This window comes from Micropterus dolomieu, linkage group LG18 (genome assembly GCF_021292245.1).
Source record: "Micropterus dolomieu isolate WLL.071019.BEF.003 ecotype Adirondacks linkage group LG18, ASM2129224v1, whole genome shotgun sequence".
NCBI classification, from domain to species: domain Eukaryota; kingdom Metazoa; phylum Chordata; class Actinopteri; order Centrarchiformes; family Centrarchidae; genus Micropterus; species Micropterus dolomieu.
The window spans coordinates 4,161,640-4,183,071 of NC_060167.1; the positions used below are offsets into that span (position 1 = coordinate 4,161,640).

Here is a 21,432-nt window from a genome sequence, read left to right on the forward strand (position 1 = left end):
ATGGGAAACCACTTAATGAGATGATTTTTACACGGCCAGTGACATCTGCTCTCCAGTGGCACCAAACAACAAAGAGTTTTGTTAACGATGTTGTGGGACTGAGTAATGAGAAGGGGAAGAGTTTTTAGAAAGCGCAGTAACCTGTTGAAGATATACAGCAGCGAGGAAGAAATTATCCTGAGCTTTACTGTTATCAGAAGCCACAAGAAGCTCCAACATCTCAGCTCAGCTACACGTCTGAAATATGTTGAGACTCTATGCTTCTTTTTGTATAGTTAAGACATTTTCTGAAGGGAGCGCAGTGGTTTAACATGGATGTAACAGGAGAACTGGATACAGAGCCAGAGGAGGGACCCTGTTAATTCCTATGAAAGTTGCCCAGTGGTGCAAGAAGCCAAAAAAGTACTACTTCCGTTGTAGAAAATTACCCAGATCTTCCCCATAGCTTCCGCATCGTGCAGCCCGTAAAAAAGCCCATCAGAGTCTTCTGCCTGCCGAGCAGCTAACTTCCAGTTTAGCCCTCCTGTAACTTGAATGAGGATAAAATTATTTCTAAATGTTATCGGACCGAATGGATAAAATTCTGATAGTGAAACGAGTCATTTCACGGGGGAAGATTTATAGGAACTTCTTTTACAATCTACATCAATGGGAAAATGTCTGTTTGGACGAGTGTGCATCACGTGACAGACCCGGAAGTTGTAATTACACAGTTTGGCCACTAAGTTAAATTGTCTTTAAAGCTTCAAAGGTTTGACGTGGTTGCTCGGCCAGCCATGTTTCTTATTTTGGTAAGTTCCCCAGAATCCATGACAAATTTGTAAAGAACTAGACAGCTTTGTGCAACAGATGAATTTAGACATCTATCTGAAGTCTGGCGGCTATTAGGAAAGTCCATCTTTGTGAAACCTGGCCCAGGTAGGTATACAGTCAGTTAAGCAAACAGATAATCAAGCAGTCAGTCAGTAAGAGAGTCAGTCGGTCATGCAGGAAGTTGGTGAGGAAGACAGGCAGGCGAACAGTAGCAGAGTCAACATCTGGTTCCAGTCTAAAGCTACTAACAAGAAGTGCTGTGTCTTCATCTCAGTATGGGCTCCAGCTGTCACTCAAAACCCAAACCACCTACAGCACCAACCACAAGCTCCCTGCCTGTCTCACTGCACACAGCTACTCCTCGCTACCCTCCTGCCTTATTTCTCTCAATATGCTGCCACAGTATAAATGAACATCTGGTCTCTCCTTCTCTCTTTCTAATGTCTGAACCGCTGAGCTGAGATGTTATCATCTCAGAGTTAATCCAGGTTGTCACTCAAACTACTTTGTATATTATGTAACCTACCTGTCTCCCCCCTTCTTTCTACACACATCTCCCTCCTTCACCTGCTGCTTTAATCTAAATGTTTTCCTTTTAACCGGAGGAGAGGGGCATTTTCAATTATACTCAACGACACTCAAGTGATTTCAGATGTCAGATGTGCTCACAAGAGGTGACAAAATCACAATATTTCCCTTGTGTGAGGACTTGGTCTAGAGGTTCTCGGCCTTTTCTTGGCTTGTGACACCTGACAGCAAAGTTATTTAACTTACGGACAGAAATGATGCCTTTGAGAAAAAGAAAAACTTGAATGAAAATCTGAATATATAAACTTTTATTTTGTGCAGCAGAAATATCTTTTTAATCTTTTTACAACCCCTCAGATTTATCTAGCGACCTGCAGGTTAGGAACTACACTGGTGTAGAGCATTAGCAGCACCAGGTGCTTTTTGTTGATAAGTGTTTTTAAGAGCTTGACTATCTAACCAAGTCAAAGCCTTTCCTATTATGATAACACAGAGAAAGAAAAGCATTTGTGTTAATGTGAAATAGCAGGGTATTATACAGAATGCTATCCAACTACAGAACAGGATGATTTAACAGGACAACCCGGTCTCAATCCCAAGTTTTCACATACAGAGGCTTTGTCAAGACCCCATGGCATCAGTTTTTAATGCACTAAAAAGCCCTTTAGCTTCATTGGTCGCTACAAGCAGGCCCGGTGAAAATCAGTGTAGCGAGAAAGTCTGGGTGGTTGGAAGGGAAGTCGATACTTAACGTAGCTTAACTGATGTAACAAACATACTTATTTTAACCCAAATCACAATGTTATCCTAAACCTAAACAAGTGGTTTTGTTGCCTAAACCTAGCCAAACTGTTTCACAACGTTAATCATCTGTTTTATTTCGCCCCATGTTGGAGATTTATTATTGCTAACTTGACTATGGAGCCTTGCACGTGCAAATACTAAGCTATGGGGGTACAGAGTTTTTTAAAAGGAGATGCTTGAGGGGTCTTTACCAAGCGTCCATGTGTGACAAGTTAGGAGTTAGGAGAATGTGTTAAACAGAAGCATATTGTTCACTCCAAATCTGCACAGCCCCCCAAAACACATTCAGCAGAGCACAAGTGTAGACACTATGCACATTGAGTATTTTATGAAACACTTGAGTGTACTAATACATCTAAAATATTTTATTAAGTAGGCCTTAAGTTAAGTCGTCCTATACCTCTGTCAAACCGAGGTTTAGAAACTTTCCACCAAGATGTCAACAACAGGGTCAAATATCTCTCACCTGTCACCATCTCTCAGCCGCAGGGTCGCAACCCCGGCAGGAGGTCGCGGCGGGAGGTTATTTGGCATCAGGAGTTGCATGATTGATGACTGTTTAATCTCTGGTTCATATTTCTGGATGGTTTGTGAGCAGTTCTTTGTTTTTTGGGTTCCACAGGTTAACATTATCTTTACTAATCAGCTGCATATTAACATTTAGCTCAAAGCACCACTGTGTCTAAGCACAGACTGCTGCTAGCATGGCTGAAGAGACTCTTCGTGTTAAAATATAATTTCCAGGAAATCTCTACTTCCCTCTGGAGTTGCTTAATTTATCACAGTTGTTTGTTGCTGCTTGATGTCACATTCGTCATGAATAACTAATTGGATCAATAAGATGGCAAACTCATCTTCTGCTCACCTTTCCTGACATCTTCCCCAGTGTCCAACTCATCCATGATGGGCGTGGCCTCTGCTGACATTAGGAGTTCCTCGGGTCCATAGTCGCTCTGCTTTAACAACTGCTTTCAATATAACTGCAGCGTTAACTGTGGAAGATATCTTTGTATATGACAGAGCTGTACAACAATCCATGAGTGATGTAGATGTAGTTGGACGAACAAATGCATAGTTGGCAGATATTGTTATGTAGGATTAAACAATGCCTTTAGTAAGTCTTAACAGCTGTATAATTCTATTTATGCAGCTCTCGACTAAACATCAACTTGGCTTAGTATTGCAGCTTGATGGTCTATTGAAACTGACATCCCCTTGGTGTTGGGTCCACTATCTGTGTAAACACATCCCAAATGTAATTAACAAACAAATCTGAATGAACACAGTGCATTGTGATTTAAAATGTCTCACAAACACAAAAAATAAATAATGACCTGAAATATTCCATTGTTCTGGGATCTGACCTGAAGTTGTTGGTTAAGCTCCTCCTGTTGTTCTTCTCATTCTGGTTGATTGTGCAGAAGATTTCCATCCATCCAGATGGATATGCAGCAGTGATGCAGTTACCTCGCAGTTTCACCAGCCTCACTGAGTTCAGCAATAAAGGTTAGCTCAGGGTGCACATTTCAGTTTATAGACCAACCAACTTAACCAGTAAGCACCACGTCGCCCTGTCACCTTACAGTCGATCTGCAGTGAGGGAGGCTTTTGTGGAAAATACATATTTAAAGCTATCTCTGTGTGCACGTGGGTTCATGTTTGCACTCCATGCCGGATGTGTTATCTGACCACTGGTCTTGGTGTGTGTGTGTGTGTACGTTACTTTGTCGGTCAGAAGAGGGTTTGTGGTTTGTGTGGATAGGGAGATAATCACCTGTTGCTCACCTGCAGGTTTCCCACACACACCTTTCTCTTTAGCAAACACTGCAAATATGTGCTGGCTGACATTTCTGTAACCTTTTGTTTAAATCTAGATCAAAATCTAAAATAAAAATGTTATTTTTCTTGTGGTTTACCACTAGTCTTTCCTATTTATTGTTCTTATTTATAACTAAGTCACCGAAATGTAAAACAGTCTGCTGTAGGACATACTGTAGATACACAAAAACTCCCCTCTGACACGCTTATCAGTTTGCAGTAGTTAATGTATACAGGTATGAACTACTGCTATGTGTAGGATTAGTAGGATGAATGAATGAAACAACGCATAAACTGCACACGTTTTCACCAGGATTGTCTCATTTATAAAAATTTCATGCCAAACATTTGTCATCATAGAAATTTGAAAGATGTTATAATCACATGATAATTCTAAACAAAGGCGCTTTAAAGCAAGACCATGTAATTTTGTAACAGCTGCCAATGTAGCCACAAGTGGCAATTACAGGATAATGGTAAATGTTAGGCATGACAAAGCACAGAAGAGTCATAAGGTCAGTGGACTGAAAACACAAAACATGTTTCATATCTTTTAAAAACATAAAGAGTTTGATATTTCTTCCTTCAAAAGTGACATAGTATCACATTAAACAAAAAAAATGACAAATCACTGTTTCATGTGGAGTTATGTGTCGGATTATTTCTTCGTTGGGACTAGCAACTTCTTGGGAGTCTCTGCTGGGCAGCTGGTCCCAAGACCAAGAAAGAGTCCTGTGAAATGGCGGTTTAGAGGTGCTACTAGGCGGATTTTGTTGTAAGTAAAGCATCTGTTTGCGGTTTCTTCATATTGAAGAGACAGACTTGACAGTGGAATCAGTCTTATTGCCTAACTCTCTGCAAGAGAGGAAAATGTTGAACTTCAAGCTGATAAAATACTAGCTGAGGAAGAGGAAAACTATAAACCAAACCTTTACTTCCAAGGCAACAGTGTTTAAACAAAGAAACACCTTTATCTTGCAGGCGGACGTACCCTGCAGTGTCTCGGTGTTAAACAGTCAGAGGCTGCTTAAAACATTACAATCTGATGAAAACAAACAGCAGGACTCAACAAGATGCCTGTGTTTTCTATTAGACAGTCCGTGTCATGGTGACCAAAACTACATGCGTGATGCGCGCTACAGGTAGTGTTTTTTACTGCCAACTGTGACCAGTGGTGAAATTATTACTGTTCAGAAAGGCTGTGAAAGAGCTTTGTTGAGTTGACGTGAGATGCCAGAGGAACAGTTTGAAGTCACATAAGTCAAACTCAATCGAGCAGCGATGGACAGACTTTGGAGAGTCCGGACAATGACTGATCCAAACCGAGCTGAAAACAAATCTGTTCTGACTGAAATATGTTACGTCTCTACCTCTGCCTTGGCCCGGATTGTACAGTACTTCCAAACTTCCGAATTTATAACTCTTGTGTTCAATCAAATTTGTTTAGCTGCACATTCAATCAGGGAGGAAGATCGTGAGGCCAGAGGAAAACATTGCATTTCCAATTAAGTCTAAAGAGGTTTTTATTCCTCTTATTTTACCAGTAAGTCTCTTGAGATACAATAACTCTGTGAGACACTTGGATTAGTTTTGATTGCATATTAAAATGATGGAGTCACTCATTGCTACTCAAGAATAGTGATGAGGTGATCATACCCGAAATCAGAATAGTATTTATGTTAAGAAGACAAATATCAGACATCCAGTAGAGAGATTGACCATCCTCCTCTAGAGCTTAAATGTTTAGTCAATTAATCCACTATTTGAGCCTCAGAAAATTAATCGGCAGCTCTAATCATTAATCTTTTCAGTCATCATAACAAAATAACAAAATTCTTTGAATTTAAGCTTGTCAAATTTGAGGACTTGCTGTTATTTGGTCATGCGTAACAGTAAATTGAGCATCTTTGGGTTTTGGACTGATATCTAATAATCTGATAATCAATATAATTATAAATTTTCATCTTTTTCTCACATTTTATAGAGAAAATGATGAATCGATTAATCATCATTAGTTGTAGCCCAGTCCTCCTCTGACACACGTTTAAACTGATTAATTAGATGAATTGTTAGGTCACACCTAAAGCAGTTTGTTTATCAGTGCAATCTGTTCTGCAGAAGCCACACAGAGTGATGCTGGGCTCAAGTGAGAGTTCCTCCTGTCCGCTAACTGTAGCTTGAGTGGACGTCAGGGGCCGATACACCGGACATCTGGAAAATGCATTAACATGTCCTGCTCCATAGGGGGCAGCAGTAACAGGAAACCCAGGCCTGACATTTATACTTGTTAGTGTGTCATGTAATGCTGTTGTTTAAGTAGCAGCTTCTTGATTTAATTGTTAACAGTTCTTGTTTTGTTTTGTTCAGACTAACAGAAGTGAACAGTGCATGGGTGGAAGGCTGCATTATAAAAAACTCAAGCCTAACATGTTAAACTAGACTCAGGGTGAAGGGAAGGACAGATGTCTTTAAAAACATCCGGGATTTGGACGTAGAATTTACTTTTAATGTTTCAGACAGCAGTCGTGAAAAGTAACATTTACTCAAGGACTTACTTACGTTTTAACTTCATGCTACTTTACACTTAACTATGTAACATTTCGATGGAAACATTGACACCTCGAGTAACTACTTATTTTTTTAATTAAGATTTGACAAACAAAACATGATCAGTTTATTAATTAGATAGTAGAAAAAAAACCTATACAACAATATATGAAGTAGTTTAAATTAGCTGTAACATTAAAATACTGCTTACACATGAATGCATCAGTGGTAATATTAATTTAATATATACATATAATAACAACATAACACATTACATCACATCAGTTTTACTTTTGATATTTTAAGTTATATGTTTTTATATTTTCATCCTGCCTGAGCTACTTCAGCTTCACACAGCTGATGGTCGTATGAAGGCTGGAAAGCATTTTTAGCTTGAATCTCCTTCTGAATTTCCACTGCAACAAAAATCCGACTGGAGGAAATCCAACGGTTTATTTTTACTGCCTGAACTTGAAAAGACCTTTTAAGAAAAAGCCACTGTTTCATTTGTCGTGGTAATCTCACATTCATGCCAACGTCAACAACTACTGCTGCCCTTTGACTCCTTTTTTAACAACTACCTCTGTAAACTGTGCGCTTGGTTAACACTTCAGTGCTGTATGTGGCATCAAACTGCTCCCTGACATGCATTTACCCGCTTTTATGTTTAAAGCACATTTCTTTTCAGATTCGACATCAGTAATAAGGTCATTCAGTTAATTATCCTATAATTTCACGCAGTGGTTACACAATACAATTTAGTTCTGTGAATAAAATGTCTATAAAAGTTCACATTACACATTTTTATGGTGAATAAACTGTATCCCCAAAGCTGGAAAGAGAGCTGACACTGAAATAGGATCTCCACTTCTATATTTAACTGTTAAGTAAGAAACACACAGGCGCGCTGCGCAGCCTTCAACTGCATCCAGTCAATGAAATGTTTAACAAGAAAATATTTGGTCTGAGCTGAATGATTCTCTTTGTGTATAATTATAGAACATATGTTGGTCTGTGACCCGCGCTGAGGCTCGCTGAGGGGGGGGGGTTACTGCACGTGCTCAGCAGCAGCAGGATGGTAGTAGATTGTGAGGTGAGCTGCCGGTGAGGAACACAGGAAAAGGGAGTTGGGGGAGGAGGTGTGGGGGAGAAGGCTGCTGCCATACTGAGGAGTCTTTGTCCCACACACACAGTCTCAAACAAACCAAACTCTGAAATCAGTTGATACATTAAAGTGTCTCTGGGTGTGTGAACGTAAGCTTTAGGTGCATTTTAATTTCATGATTTCACCAACTCTTTTTTTCAGTGTTCCTTTGAAGAACATGCATGATGTGTATTTTCAAAATACAGTAAGCCACTAATAGTTTGTGCAGTTAATAGAATATCTAGAAAGTAATTACACTTAAGATTAAACTGCATAAACTTAATCTTGTCAGGGTACAAAGTCCTATAAAGCTGGTGTGTACTGTAACTCTATCCAGTGGAGGCCATCTAATCAGATAAACAATGCTACATTATTTATCTGTGGTATGTATTTGTGGTATATGCAGTATTAAAAATGATAATCTCAGGCTAATATGATTTGATTTATAACCCTGTGTTGCCCTGAAGGCTCAGTGAAAAGTTATTACATTAGTTATCAAAAGGAGATCACATGCCCTTAATGTGTGTGATCTGGTTAAAGAGAGATAAAGATGCTTTGGGAATTCAGCTGTTTTTCCCACTTTCCCAGAGTCAAAAGCTAATAACGCCACAGGACAGACAGTTTTTTATGTTGTTGGTGTGGTCAGAAGTTATCTTGGCTCAGTTGTTGAGTGTCTATGAGATCAAATGACACGATCCCATAGGCATCCAGAAACTGAGGTATGAGGAGGGGGCACCTTATTCCAAGCTTTGTTTGAGGGGAGGCCCAAAGTCCCAGACTAATTTATCTCTTTAGTTAGGTTAGTTTTTTTTTGCATATCATGCCTTCATTAGATAGTTGGCAGCTGAGCAAAGACATGAATAGAGGGGAGACAGAAATTGGAATGACATTCAACAAAGATCTGCCTGGATGTGATCCATGATTGGAGCCTTAACCCCTGGGCTGCCAGGATAGCCAGTTAGGTTTCTTACTTTGTTTCCCATCTCCTCACTTCCATCACAAGCCGTCTCTTCTTCCCACTCCTTCCTTCCACTTTGGACATTACACAGACCATGACATATTTTGGCACGTGAGAGTGAGCGTAGGCGTCTGTGCATTTTTGTTCATTTATCCTTGCAAGAGAAATTAGACTTGCATAATGCGGATTTTGTTTTAAAGTGGCGTTCTGTTGGTTGGTACGAGTACACCACACTATTGGTCCTGTGCGATGTGGGCTACATTAAAACTGGTATTTGATTTAGGGTTGGGCTTTATGTTAGGTCATGTAAAGACATGTGCTTCTTTCCGAATGTAATGACAAAAACATATAAACATGCACATATGATACCATGGGACACACAACCCTAGTATAAAAAGACATATAAAAAGGATATTTCAGGTGCTTTTTAAATTGTTCAGGAGAGCCACCTGATTTGATGGGTGGGGACAATGGGTCCATAGTGTTCAAGTATCCCTTCAGGGCTGTAAGATCTGTTACATAAAGCCTCAAGTGATCAAGAGAAACGTACTTCATGTGAAGCAAGTTAGAGGAATCAAGAATAGGAATCAGCTAAACTTAAGCCTGTGGAGAACACATTCTGCACAGGGCATTACTGCAGCCTACTCTTAAAAGTAAAGTAATAGTAAAAGCATGAGTAATGTGCTCCACATGTTTGGCTGACCCTACGTTCTCTACAGAGATGCTCATGAAAATATGTGGATGAGCGTGATGAGAGAAAGTGGGCAGAGAGCGAGATAGCGAGAGCCACAAAGAAAGACAACGAGACAAACAGAGAAAAGAGCCTTTGTGCTCGTCCACATCTGTTGACTCGTTACTCAGACCTGAGCCAGTGATGACCATATGCTCTGGCTGCCAGTCAGGCAGAGATAAACGCCTGAAGGACCCCTCTCCATGGACCTGAGGAAGAGAGGTGGCTTTCATGGAGCCTGTTTGAACTGACCGTGTGCCCTGAGCATAAACACTTCGCCAACATTATCATTATCTCTCTGCTGCTGCTGCTGGTAGACCTGATAGCCTACAGGGATACTGACAGACACACAGGCAGACTAGGGACCGTGTGTGTGTTTACTCACACCCGTCTATTAGCAGGACTTGCTGTGCACCTTATCCAGGTGTTCGCAGACGAGTGTTTTACGATGGGGCAAGACTGGAATGTCCCTCTGCAACACACGCCCATCATCGACATTATCATCACTTTACAAACACACACACACACACACACACACACACACACATGACGGGAAGTTACGTGAGTTTCTACCATGTGGTGAGCGATTACAGAACGTAGAAATGCCAGTAAGTTGATTGGTTATCAAATGACAGCCTTCGAATCAGAACATATTTGTGCTGTCATGTGAAAGCTCAAAGGGAAAAACACAGGACCACAACTGTTAAGAGTTAGCACAATAAAATACAGAGTATTCTGGTTTATATGTACTCCTTGTCTCATTTCTTTTTTTTTGTTGATGCATGATAACACAATAATGTTTGACAGCCTCACTTTTAATACCCTAAATGAATCAATAACAAAATTTCCTCTGCCCTCAGACTCCCAAATAGTCTTCCAAATTACACAGCAAATAAGTTGTTTGCCCGCCATAAAGATACATGAGCATTTTCTGATGTGACGCCACTATCGACAGGATGACATTTAACAGCGGCTTACAAAATTCTAACATACTGCTGTTTCAACAATAAAAGCTTCTTCTGACTGGACACCGTTATGGTTAAGGTTTGGATGATTTAGGCACTTGGTACGAACGATCACTTGGTAGCTCTAGAGAAAAAAAAAATCATGGTTAGAGTTAAAATATCTACTTAGTTGTGGGGAAGTTGTTGTGGAACGCTTGTGGTCATGGATAAAAGAGACTACTGACCGTCAGCAGGAAACAGATCTCTCCCAGACCTCCTTCCTCTGCAGACCTCAATAACAATATCAGTGTATTCCCATATTCCTGACCCACAAGTCACTTTCCGCTATAGAGCGCAGTCACTAGGACATAAACACGGTTATTTCTAATATGTATATCTAATAAAATGTCATTTTCCACCAAATGTGGTGCCTTTTTGACCTTGATGTCTGGACACTAAATAAGTGCAAATCAGCCGGGGCAGGACTCTGTGTCTTCCTGAAGGACATTTCAGCAGGAGTTACCATAAATCCAGTTCCTATCATAGTACCAATCATGTTAAAACAAATAACCACTTTTGCATTTCTCTCTGCTCTCCCACCTCACCGTTTCATCCAGTTCCAGTCCAGTCCAGCTGTGAGACACCGGTCTGCTAGATCATCAGGATGAAACAGCTCAGAGCACTATGTGGCTTCACTCTGCTGAGCCTGGCCGTCCTCGCCACCGCCAGGCCAAAAGCAGGTCAGTGTGACAAAAAGGAGATAAAGGATAAAGATAAAAGAAAGACAGTGTTTTAGTTACCCTCCTCCCAAATAGTGGACATATGCCTCCTGTAACAAAAGTTCATTTGGGCGGACAATGTATCAGGTATTCAAGTGGTTTAAATTGTGAGAACACTGTTTCAGAAGATGAACTGACCACAGAGATGGACTTTTCCTTTTTCCTTCCTAACAAAATAAAAACAAAACAGACCCATTTTTAAAACAACATTTTTTGGCGTTAAAATTAATAAACACCTCAAATATCACAAATTTTAAACTTTCAGAAACTTTCTACTTACAAGTCGTGAGTGCCGAAGTCGTGAGTCCTGAACAGGACTCTTCCCATAAGCACGTGAATCACGACTTTACTTAAAGCCACTTATGTTTTTGAACATATCAGACTTGAGAGCATGTGGTTTACATTTTATGAAGTGAAGTGGACATATTTATAAGATGTTACGAGCGATTGCTCATTTCTGTTTGAAACTAAAGATGGATTCCACAACAATCCCAAATCCCTACTTTTACACTATGACACTATGAGTCTACTATGACTTTTAGTTGAAGTGCAGCCTTTGTGAAGTAATCCTGGATGTGCATTAATCAAACAAGTCCTTTCCAGCTCATAAAGCGACCGCAAACACAGGCTCACCTCATACCTCACTCATGACTGCTGTTTTTGAACCGAGATGATGTTACAACATGGGAGTGCGTTCACAGTGAAGATTTAAGGATAAAAGCAGGTGCCTTGTGGCAGCTGAAGTCATGGAGAAGTGAGTTCAGGTGGTAAATAATGTGAACGTTATACCAGAGTGCAAAGGCCTAAAAAAAAAATAAAACACACACACACCCAGACATTTGCAAATTCACAAAGAAAATTACTCTCCCACGTGTAGTATTGTAGAAGACAGAGTGAAGATGTCTTAATGAGACACTATATTACTTTTTTATAGGATACAGCTGTTGTTATTTTACATTAACATATTGACAATATGTCCCACATATCCGTTGTCAGTTTGAAACGTCTCTCAATACTTCCCTACTCTGTCTGTGGCGCTCAAACTGAAGCACATTAGTTACAACTGAAGATGTAAATCTTCGAAGACAGCTCACAAATATAAAGTTTCATTAAAAAAAAACAAAAAAGCTCAATAACAGCTCACTCCAGTTTTTAAGAAACATTAGTCAAACAGGAGGAAAGTGCATTTGTTGGGGACTTATCCTTAAATATCACACAAACTTTTTGAAAGAGAACATTGTGATTGGTAACGTAACTAGTGGCGTAGGTATGAACAAAGACGTTTTTCTGAATTTAAAATGTTAAACCAAGAGTGAAATGTTTTTCTTTTAATAATTAGTTTCACTTGACATAGTGATATATAAAGGCGGGTTGGGTCATCACATGTTCAAAGTGGTTTCCCATAGAAAAGAACTAATTTAGGGACATTTAACTGAAACAACAGGGGATCAACTCGCTAAACATCCCTACTGTTTTCTATATTCCTCTCCTCTATCAGAAACCCAAATTAAAATACAACATTTTAGCTCAAGACTTATTTTAAACCTCCCAGGTGAATGTTTTTATTCCTTCTCCCAGGTCCCGACCAGAAATGTAAGTCTGGCCCGGTGGATCTGGTCTTCCTCATCGACAGCTCTCGCAGCGTCAGGCCACACGAGTTTGAGACCATGAGGAAGTTCATGATCGACATCCTTAACACCCTGGACATTGGACTCAACGCCACCAGAGTGGGAGTGGTTCAGTACTCCAGCCAGGTACAACAGCAGCATCCGGACCTTCATACATGTTCTTTATTTATTCTTTAACAATGTTGTTTACTTCTACTGGAGGGATTGCCGTGAACATCTAGTGCTGTTATTAGGTCAAAATTTCAATGTTTCCGTTTTCAAAATACTTTGGTTTATGACAAAACTACCTGCAGACATTCCCCATCAGCCTCAGCCCTTGTGTTTTAGTGCTAATTAGCCAACGTTAGCATTGCTTTGAGTACATCCTCACATGGCTACTAACAATGGCTGCAGTCTTGTTTAAATGATCTTTAGCATTTATCATCCTCATCCTTCTGTCCCTCCTCTTCTTTATCATCTACTTAAACTATGCTGACTGTTGTCTTTTAGTATTTTGTTTGCAGTGCAGATATAAAATGGTAACTTTAGACAAGATGAAACTCATCTTTTCAAACTGGCGTTTACCTTGAAATATGAACTATATTTTAACTTTACCAACAGTATGAAATGTATTAACTTTATTTTAAAACTTTATTTTGTCTCTTAAAAATTCCTCTCCTATGTTTTTATTTCTTGCATGCATCTTTTTATGTGTATTTTACATTTTTAATGCAGCACATTGTGTTCTAGTTGTGTGAAATATACTATATACATTATATATTATTATTAGGATTAACAGTTTTACTTTAAACATCTTAAACCAACAATAATCACATATAGCTACATCAAAATGCACCCTCTGACTAAAAATCTATCAGTCTTCCAGACAAATGTACTCAGATCAGAGGGAGTCACCTTTCTTTGGTGGTTTTGCTATTCTCACTGCTTCCTCTTCCTTCTGCTAATTCAGTGTAGTTTAATGATAAAGGTGAGGATGTAAACTAGCATACTTTCTGCTGTTGCTCAGTGTTGCCTGTCTCCTCTTTTGTCCTCAGGTCCGCACTGAGTTCTCTCTGAGGACCCACGCCAAGCTGGACACCATGGTGAAAGGCATAAATAAGATCATTCCCCTCGCTCAGGGTACCATGACCGGACTCGCCATCAAATATGTGATGAACGAAGCCTTTACCCACGAGGCGGGAGACAGGCCAAAGGTAATGCAACACAAGTTACCTGTTCTGGTGAAACACCTCCCTATCATACCTTAGCTGTGACCCTGAGGTTTTCTCCTCCTCAGGTCCCCAACGTGGCCGTGATCGTGACAGATGGACGTCCTCAGGACCGCGTGGCAGAGGTGGCAGCTGAGGCCAGAGAGAAAGGCATCGAGATCTACGCTGTGGGGGTGGCCAGAGCCGACATGGCATCACTTAGGGCCATGGCGTCCCCACCCTTCGAAGACCACGTCTTCCTGGTGGAGTCCTTCGATCTCATTCACCAGTTTGGACTACAGTTCCAAGACAAGCTCTGCGGTAAGACTGCAGGACAGGAAATAAGTATACATTTGGTATTTTAATTATCCTATTTGCTAAAACCATTTTTCACTCACAACAGGACCTTTAAAACGTGGTTGGTTGCCTATAAAAGTGGCTGTTAAGACAAACATGCCATCCACGAACCAAGATGAAAACGACATCTGGCTTGTGGTTTACTTTGACTTGGTTTGGATGAGTTCTAATTTCAGGTTTTATTACATTATTTCCTGTCAGAAAGTGTTTCATGTTACTACAGAATGCGAAATGAGCAAACATTGTACAAGATTAAATAATTTTACTCTCCCACATTGGAAACAGATAAAACCAAAGCTCATGAAGTACCTGACCTATGAGAGGATTCATTCATTTAACGTCAGACTTTTCTTTCATAAAATCTCCATCTGAAACTATTAAAGAACGTCACATTTTACGCCTGGAAACTTTTATTTGAAGTCACCTTAACATAAGACAAGTAAAAACCTGCAGCCAAGTCTCTGGATTTGAAATTTCAGGCCGTTGGCTTCATCTGGGGCAACATCAGATTCTCTATGTAATTAAAAGCATTATTAATGTCTGGCCTGAATAGAAAAAAATCACCATGCCCATCTAACCCCACAGAACCTAATACTTTTTCATAACAGTCTCCCCAAATCCCATAAGTGCAAGATATTTCCCTGTATGCTGCTATTATTCTAGACTGGACTGCTTTTGTAAAAAAAAGAATAATAAAATCCCTGGCTTCCCATAGCGGGAGATGGAAAAGAAGAGTAAAGGCAGACAGAAAATGTTTAAGACAGTGAATGAAAATGAAAGAATAAATTAAGAAATTCATTTTAAAAGCATAACACTTTATGTTTGTACCAAAGAGTTTTTGGTGTGGGAATAAAACCTGCTGCTGTTTTGCTGCTAAATGGATTTGAAAATTATGGTTATCACAATTACAAATAATCTTTTCGTTGATGAAGCCTCTCAAAACTTGGTTTCAAATCAAAGTATTTCTTCATAACATTAAAGGGGAACTTTTTTACACATCCAAGTCTGTTGAAATTGTTGTCCTCATGTGATGTCACTGGAGTCGGCGTCAGTTGGGGCTGAAGAAAAAATCTGCTGGTGTGGAGTTGGAAAGAAGTGAGCCTACTAGACCTCTGTAGCTCCTCGTCTCTGCTGCAGGACCACATGAACAAACAACAACTCATCAGATTTGGATTCAAATGTCAAATGTGCACATAAGTATAACAGAGCCTTTTTCCAACTGAGACCCGCCCATTTCAAACCAGTGAAAGAAACTGGAAAAAAAATAAAACCACAAATACAAAAATCTGCAATGTTAGAACCAAAATGCTTTCGACTTTGCGAGAAAAGTGTATGTCCATGTAGAACCACGTCAATCATAGTAAGAAGCTGATAATGACCATGTAGCTGGACGCTGATACCATCTCTGCTGCAGGTGTGGATCTGTGTCTGGAGTCGGAGCACGGCTGTGAGCACATCTGTGAGAGCTCCCCGGGCTCCTACCACTGCCTCTGTCTGCCCGGATACACTCTGAATATCGATGGGAAAACATGTGCAGGTAACGGAAGATGACGAAGGTCACGCACTGTGTGGCCACCTTAGACCAAATGGAGACAGCTGTCACAACTCGAGCCACATTTTCTTTAGCATATAATTGTTTACGTTTGGGTAAATTGGCACCAGTAAAAGTAGACTGAATCAGCTGGTAGCAGTTCCTGTTTGCACTGTATCCGTGGATGACAGGATTACTTTGACACTGAGGAAAACTCGGGTAAATCCTGGAGTTATAAGGAGAATCTAAAAACATGTGTATGTCTGTGTGTTCAGAGCTGACTGGGTTATGACAAAGAGAAGAAGTACCACAGATGTTTGAAGCAAATTGTGGTAATTAGATGATAAGGGTTAAGCACCTCAGTAAATAGTAATGACATGTGCCTTACTTCTCTCTCATGTCTTTGAAAATCTAAACTATATAAAATACCCATCAGAATGGTAAAACACAATTAATTATTAATTTGGCTAAAGATCTAATTTAAGCACCAAGGAACATGAAAATAGACATGACTTAAAACAGGGATGATGGAAGTTAAATTTATCCTGGCAGTGGAGAAACAAGGGGTTATTGACTTCAGATGCTTGGATGCAAAAGGAGAAAAGGATTCATGAATCCACAATTAATGGTAATTATTTAATAAGAAATAGAGGTACTCAATAAATTGCTTGCATGTGTGTTTCAGCCATAGATCTGTGTGCTGAGGGGAAAAACGACTGTGAACAAATCTGCATCAGCTCTCCTGGTTCCTTCACCTGCGACTGCAACAAAGGATTCAAACTGAATAACGACAAGAAGACCTGCTCAAGTTAGTCTCTCTCACACACACATATATATATGCAGAAAAATAAATGCACACAAACTCGTGTAGAAACTGTAATGCTACAAACATACATTACATGATTTCACACAACACAGTAAGAACTGCTGATGGCTCCTGGCTTTACATTAATATGTGTGTTCGGCTTGAAATCGGCTTGAACTGGATTCTGACCTTCACAAGCTGCTGATTCTTGAAGCTGAGTCCAGGATTGCACTATGTTCCTCCTGCTGCTCCTGTTTGTCTCAATAAAATACGTAGTTTAAAGTCTTTAATCTTAAAGACTTCCTTTACACACAACCCTAACTTTAGTAGTAATTCTGAACTGGCAAATTGAATAAAACAAATATTGCTTCAGTGAGGATCTTGGCTTGTTTATAGTGAGATTTACTGTGAGACGGAGGGAACATAGATGCAATCCCACACATGTTGCTGCTGTTTGCTCTGCTGCTTACCGCCTCGCTGCTTTCCTCCCCTCAGTGATCGACTACTGTTCATTTGGGAACCACAGTTGCGATCATGAGTGTGTGAGTGTGCTCAATGGCTATCACTGCCGCTGTAACGAGGGATACAGGCTGCTGGACGACGGCAAGACCTGCCAGGGTAAGTAGTACATGCATGAGACGAAACTCACTGCCATTGTTACTGATGACACTTATAAAAAGACCACCCTGCTGACGGCTGCTGGAGGTGAGGATCAGATTTTATTACAATGTTTTATTACAGTTAAACCTGCCTAACGTTGCCTGCTCACACACACGCATGACTCAAGTAGGATCATTTAACCTTCCCCAAACTGCAATATTCTGGCTAATTCTGGCTAATTTTAATGTTATGTATGGGCACTGGAGGGAGAATCTACCTGCTAAATAGTTAAATTTTGTGGTCACTGCTAGTCTATACTATTCCCTGCCCCAAGATGGTGGCTGCAGTTTACTGAGCCTTTTCACAGATGTGTCAGAAAACTTACAGTATATAACTCTATGACTCTACTCTGTTATATTTCACCATAAAACCGTAAAAGCAAACATTTTACATTCCCTATCTCTGCGTGCGATTTTGAAATGGGAATACATTTGGAAGTATTTCCTTGTTGAGCTTCGCTGACTCACAAAACATAACTAACTGCACAACCACAGCTACAAAGAATGCTGCACAGTTTCATTCTTTGTCGGGACCAACTCATGTGCGCTTGCCTTTTCTCTGTCCAGTCTGAGGAGGAGTTGTCACAGGATGGCAATTAAAATGGCACTGTTGCTAAATGTTGCTAAACTTTCTTTTTTACTATATTACTCACGCAACAATACAAGAAAAGGTGTCTCAATATGAAAAATAAGCACAGATAAAGAACAGGCAAAGGCTAAGAATACCAAATCACTTAATGTCATGTCATTCTTTGGGCTAAATTAATTTTTTTGTTCCATCATGATGCTTTGGAGTTCTTTCAGTCACTGAAGTCAGTCAGTCTGACTTGGTGAAATTGTGTTTTTGGTGTAACTGTCAGATCTTAGTTTGAGAGATATCATAAAGCATCAGTATTTTTACTGTTGCCTGCCACGAGAATTCACTTATTTTGGTGATTAAACAGTTGAAACAAACTACAGTTGTAGCTTATGTTTTGAAATATTGATATTAATGACTTTTTACAGAGTGGGTGTAATAGTGATTGCTAGTGTCATTAACTGTTAAGAACTAAACTTTCAACAGTCCTTGGAGCAAAATTCAGGAGAAAACTATTAACTATAGTTTACTCCTACAACTGGAAGCCCAAAACAATTTCAAATCCATATCAGCTGGGACAGCATTTAAAATGCAGCAACAACATAACTAAAGTCTCTCTCACACACCTAACTAACTCACAAACAAGCATGTGGTGTGAATGGGAAAGCAAGTCTCCAACATTAAAGCATGCAGCCAAGTAAATAAATTCAGAGGCAGTTACACGCCAAGAGAATTTATTAACAGAAAACTGCAAAATGAAGACATCCTTTAGATAACCAACGACTTGCTGTTCCCTTATAGCCATACAAATGTTCAAAGCAAAGGACCAAATCTTGTAACTGTGTTGTCTGTTTAACCCAAATGCCACAGGATTGAAGTGAAATAACACATTGTTACATGCCTGCTGGTTCAGCTGTTCTTGGATGTTTCAAAACAGCTGGTTTAAAACTTACTTATTTGAAAACGCAACATTATTTAAAGGTTAAAAACACAATGATGTATGTATAAGTCACTAAATTATTATTTATATTATTAATAATAACGTTGTTCCTCTGAAATTTATGCTTACTATTGTAAAAGAATCCAAATTAATGTACTAATCCCCATGACCTAACAAAATGTTTTATCAATAGATATTGACCATTTATGGGTATATCTGGCATTGACTGTTTACCGGAGAACTCTTCTCAACATCTAACACAGATCTAACAACTAAAAAAAGCCTTTTGGCTCAGATATTAATGGATGTTGATTTAAATGCACAAAAAAGTTTACATAAAAAAAGTGGAAAAACACACAATTTAACCCAATGTGTGTGTGTTATTTAGCCATTGACCTGTGCGCTGAGGGGAAACATGACTGTGAACAAATCTGCGTCAGCGCGCCGGGCGTCTTCACCTGCGACTGCAACAAAGGATACACTCTCAATGAGGACAAGAAGACCTGCACACGTTAGTCAGGCCCTCGCACAAATACACACATATACAGCTGTACACACACACACACACACACACACACACACACACACACACAGCGAAAGGAAATCGCTCCTGGTACATCCATCCTGCTGCAGCCTGTCCTCTACATTCACATGACGTGGGCAAGAAGCGGTATTTATTTTAAGTGCTTGAATTAATCGATTTAATGATTTGATGATCGTTAATGTCAATCTCAAGTAAAAACACAAAATAGTTGCTGCTTCAAGCTTTTTAAATGTGAAGATTTCTGCTTCTGTTTCATGTCATTGTAAATAAAATCCTTTCGGGTCTTTGGACTGTTAATCGGAGTAATTAAGAAGTTTGAAGACTTCACTTTGGACTCAGGGACTTCACTTAATCTAAAAAACAATGAACAGATTATTTAATTTATTTATGTCTCTCAAATAGGTGGTCAGTTGTATATATCTTATTTACATGATCCTCTGGCTTCACTTGTTCTTCCGAAGACACGTAGAGCAACATACACACAGAAAGAAAGAAAAAACAACTCAAACACAATTTTTCACTGTTCCCTTAATTACTATGGGAAATAACTTTGTGCGTTTGTGTTTTCTGTTATTTAGCCATTGACCTGTGTGCCGAGGGAAAGCATGACTGTGAACAAATCTGTATCAGCGCTCCTGGCGTCTTCACCTGTGATTGCAACAAAGGATTCAAACTCAACAAAGACAAGAAGACCTGCACAAGTCAGTGACACAAAATCTTTCTACATCATCATATCCTTATCTTACTGTTTTATCCCCGATTTAAAATGTAATTCAGGTATTTTAATCAATATTGTTTGTAGATCTAGGAAGGGCGAGGTGTTTCACCAACATGTGTGGCTGTGTATTCATAATTGCATGTGTATCTGTAACATCTATGAGGCTGTGGTAATAAAAAAAAAAATTTAAATAAACTAGTTGTGCCACTGAGCCTGAAACTAGGCTGTTTTTTAGAAACATATCAGACAAGATTTTTTATACAACAGAAGTCACATTTTGTGAGCTTCTGCATGTTGAAAGATAAATAGTAAAGTACCAATCCTTCAAAAGCAGTACAGTACTTGTGTAAGTGTGTATATTTAGTTTCCACCACCGCTTTCCATTTCTACAGGTGTAATTTATATGTAATCTGTGTTTATTGACTGTGTATTTGCAGACATGGACCTGTGTAACACAGTGGAGCATGGCTGTGAGCACCGGTGTGTGAGCACTACAGGATCTTATTACTGTATCTGTCCAGAGGGACAACTGCTGCAGGAGGACGGCAAGAGTTGCGGCAGTAAGTCGACTCTCTGATGAATTATCTGTATCACAAAAATCATCCGAACAGTCGCTGAGGTACAAACTCAACACAGTTCACCACTGTGGGCATGACAGGACAGGTTCACGGTTCTTTAACGCAGACCTTATTATACACTTTGTCATTAGTCGGGGTCATAACAAACATCTTTGTCAGGAGAAACTCACCATGGGACTGACATCCTGGGGGTCCTGCAGGACCCAACAGAAATGTTGCAGGTGCAACGGCCGGAGCAGGAGGTCAGCACCGTAATCCGATCTGTAATGAGTCAGGAGTCAGGTCATGTCCTGATCAGATGACCTCCACTGAACAGAAAAAACCAAGAGCTGAGATCAGGATTAGAATAAGAAAGGAAAGGGGTCATTTCTAATGAGACGAAATAAAGATGTGTGTGAAAATAAACCATATCTCATGCTGATGTTAAAAGCAGCTCAGTTATGTCTGGAAGAACCTTCTGTTGGATTTTGCTTTCCTCTAGGGATGCTGAGAAAAACCCAAAGTGCCTGCCAGTAACTGTCATACAGCACCTCCATATGGAGATTTGCAGCAGTACAACCTCATTTATCGTGTCGTCAAGATTTATACTTACAGACTCCTGCTCCAGTGTCCTTGGTAACCAAAAAAACAGGGAACAAAACATCTAGTTTTGTCACTATGTCTGAATACTTAGGTAAAACTGATATATCCGCCTGCTGATTCTTTATACTGAGGACATATCTGCCATTTTTCAGATTTAGCAGAAGTTTTAGAACTGTCTCCATAAATACAAGAGCTAAAAAGCTTTTAGTTGGAAAGATTTTAATTTTCTCAAATGGGCTGATTTGCTCAAAAGTACAAATT

The 21,432-nt window shown here is 39.7% G+C and overlaps 2 protein-coding genes across 2 annotated transcripts in view; one reads left to right on the plus strand and one right to left on the minus strand.

Moving 5' to 3' along the window:
* rbpjl (recombination signal binding protein for immunoglobulin kappa J region-like) overlaps positions 1 to 3,602 on the minus strand; it is a 26,156-nt gene extending 22,554 nt beyond the window's left edge. Inside the window, exons 1-2 of the mRNA XM_046076385.1 lie at positions 3,510 to 3,602; positions 3,011 to 3,110 (exon numbers count right to left, since the gene is read on the minus strand). Of these exons, the coding sequence (XP_045932341.1) occupies positions 3,011 to 3,071 (61 nt within the window). The 5' untranslated portion in view covers positions 3,072 to 3,110; positions 3,510 to 3,602. The remainder of the gene's footprint in view (positions 1 to 3,010; positions 3,111 to 3,509) is intronic.
* The window catches only part of matn4 (matrilin 4), a 28,594-nt gene that overhangs the window by 2,718 nt on the left and 4,444 nt on the right, over positions 1 to 21,432 (plus strand). Inside the window, exons 2-11 of the mRNA XM_046076384.1 lie at positions 10,904 to 11,026; positions 12,644 to 12,819; positions 13,728 to 13,886; positions 13,970 to 14,201; positions 15,652 to 15,774; positions 16,454 to 16,576; positions 17,069 to 17,191; positions 19,138 to 19,260; positions 19,872 to 19,994; positions 20,449 to 20,571. Of these exons, the coding sequence (XP_045932340.1) occupies positions 10,951 to 11,026; positions 12,644 to 12,819; positions 13,728 to 13,886; positions 13,970 to 14,201; positions 15,652 to 15,774; positions 16,454 to 16,576; positions 17,069 to 17,191; positions 19,138 to 19,260; positions 19,872 to 19,994; positions 20,449 to 20,571 (1,381 nt within the window). The 5' untranslated portion in view covers positions 10,904 to 10,950. The remainder of the gene's footprint in view (positions 1 to 10,903; positions 11,027 to 12,643; positions 12,820 to 13,727; positions 13,887 to 13,969; positions 14,202 to 15,651; positions 15,775 to 16,453; positions 16,577 to 17,068; positions 17,192 to 19,137; positions 19,261 to 19,871; positions 19,995 to 20,448; positions 20,572 to 21,432) is intronic.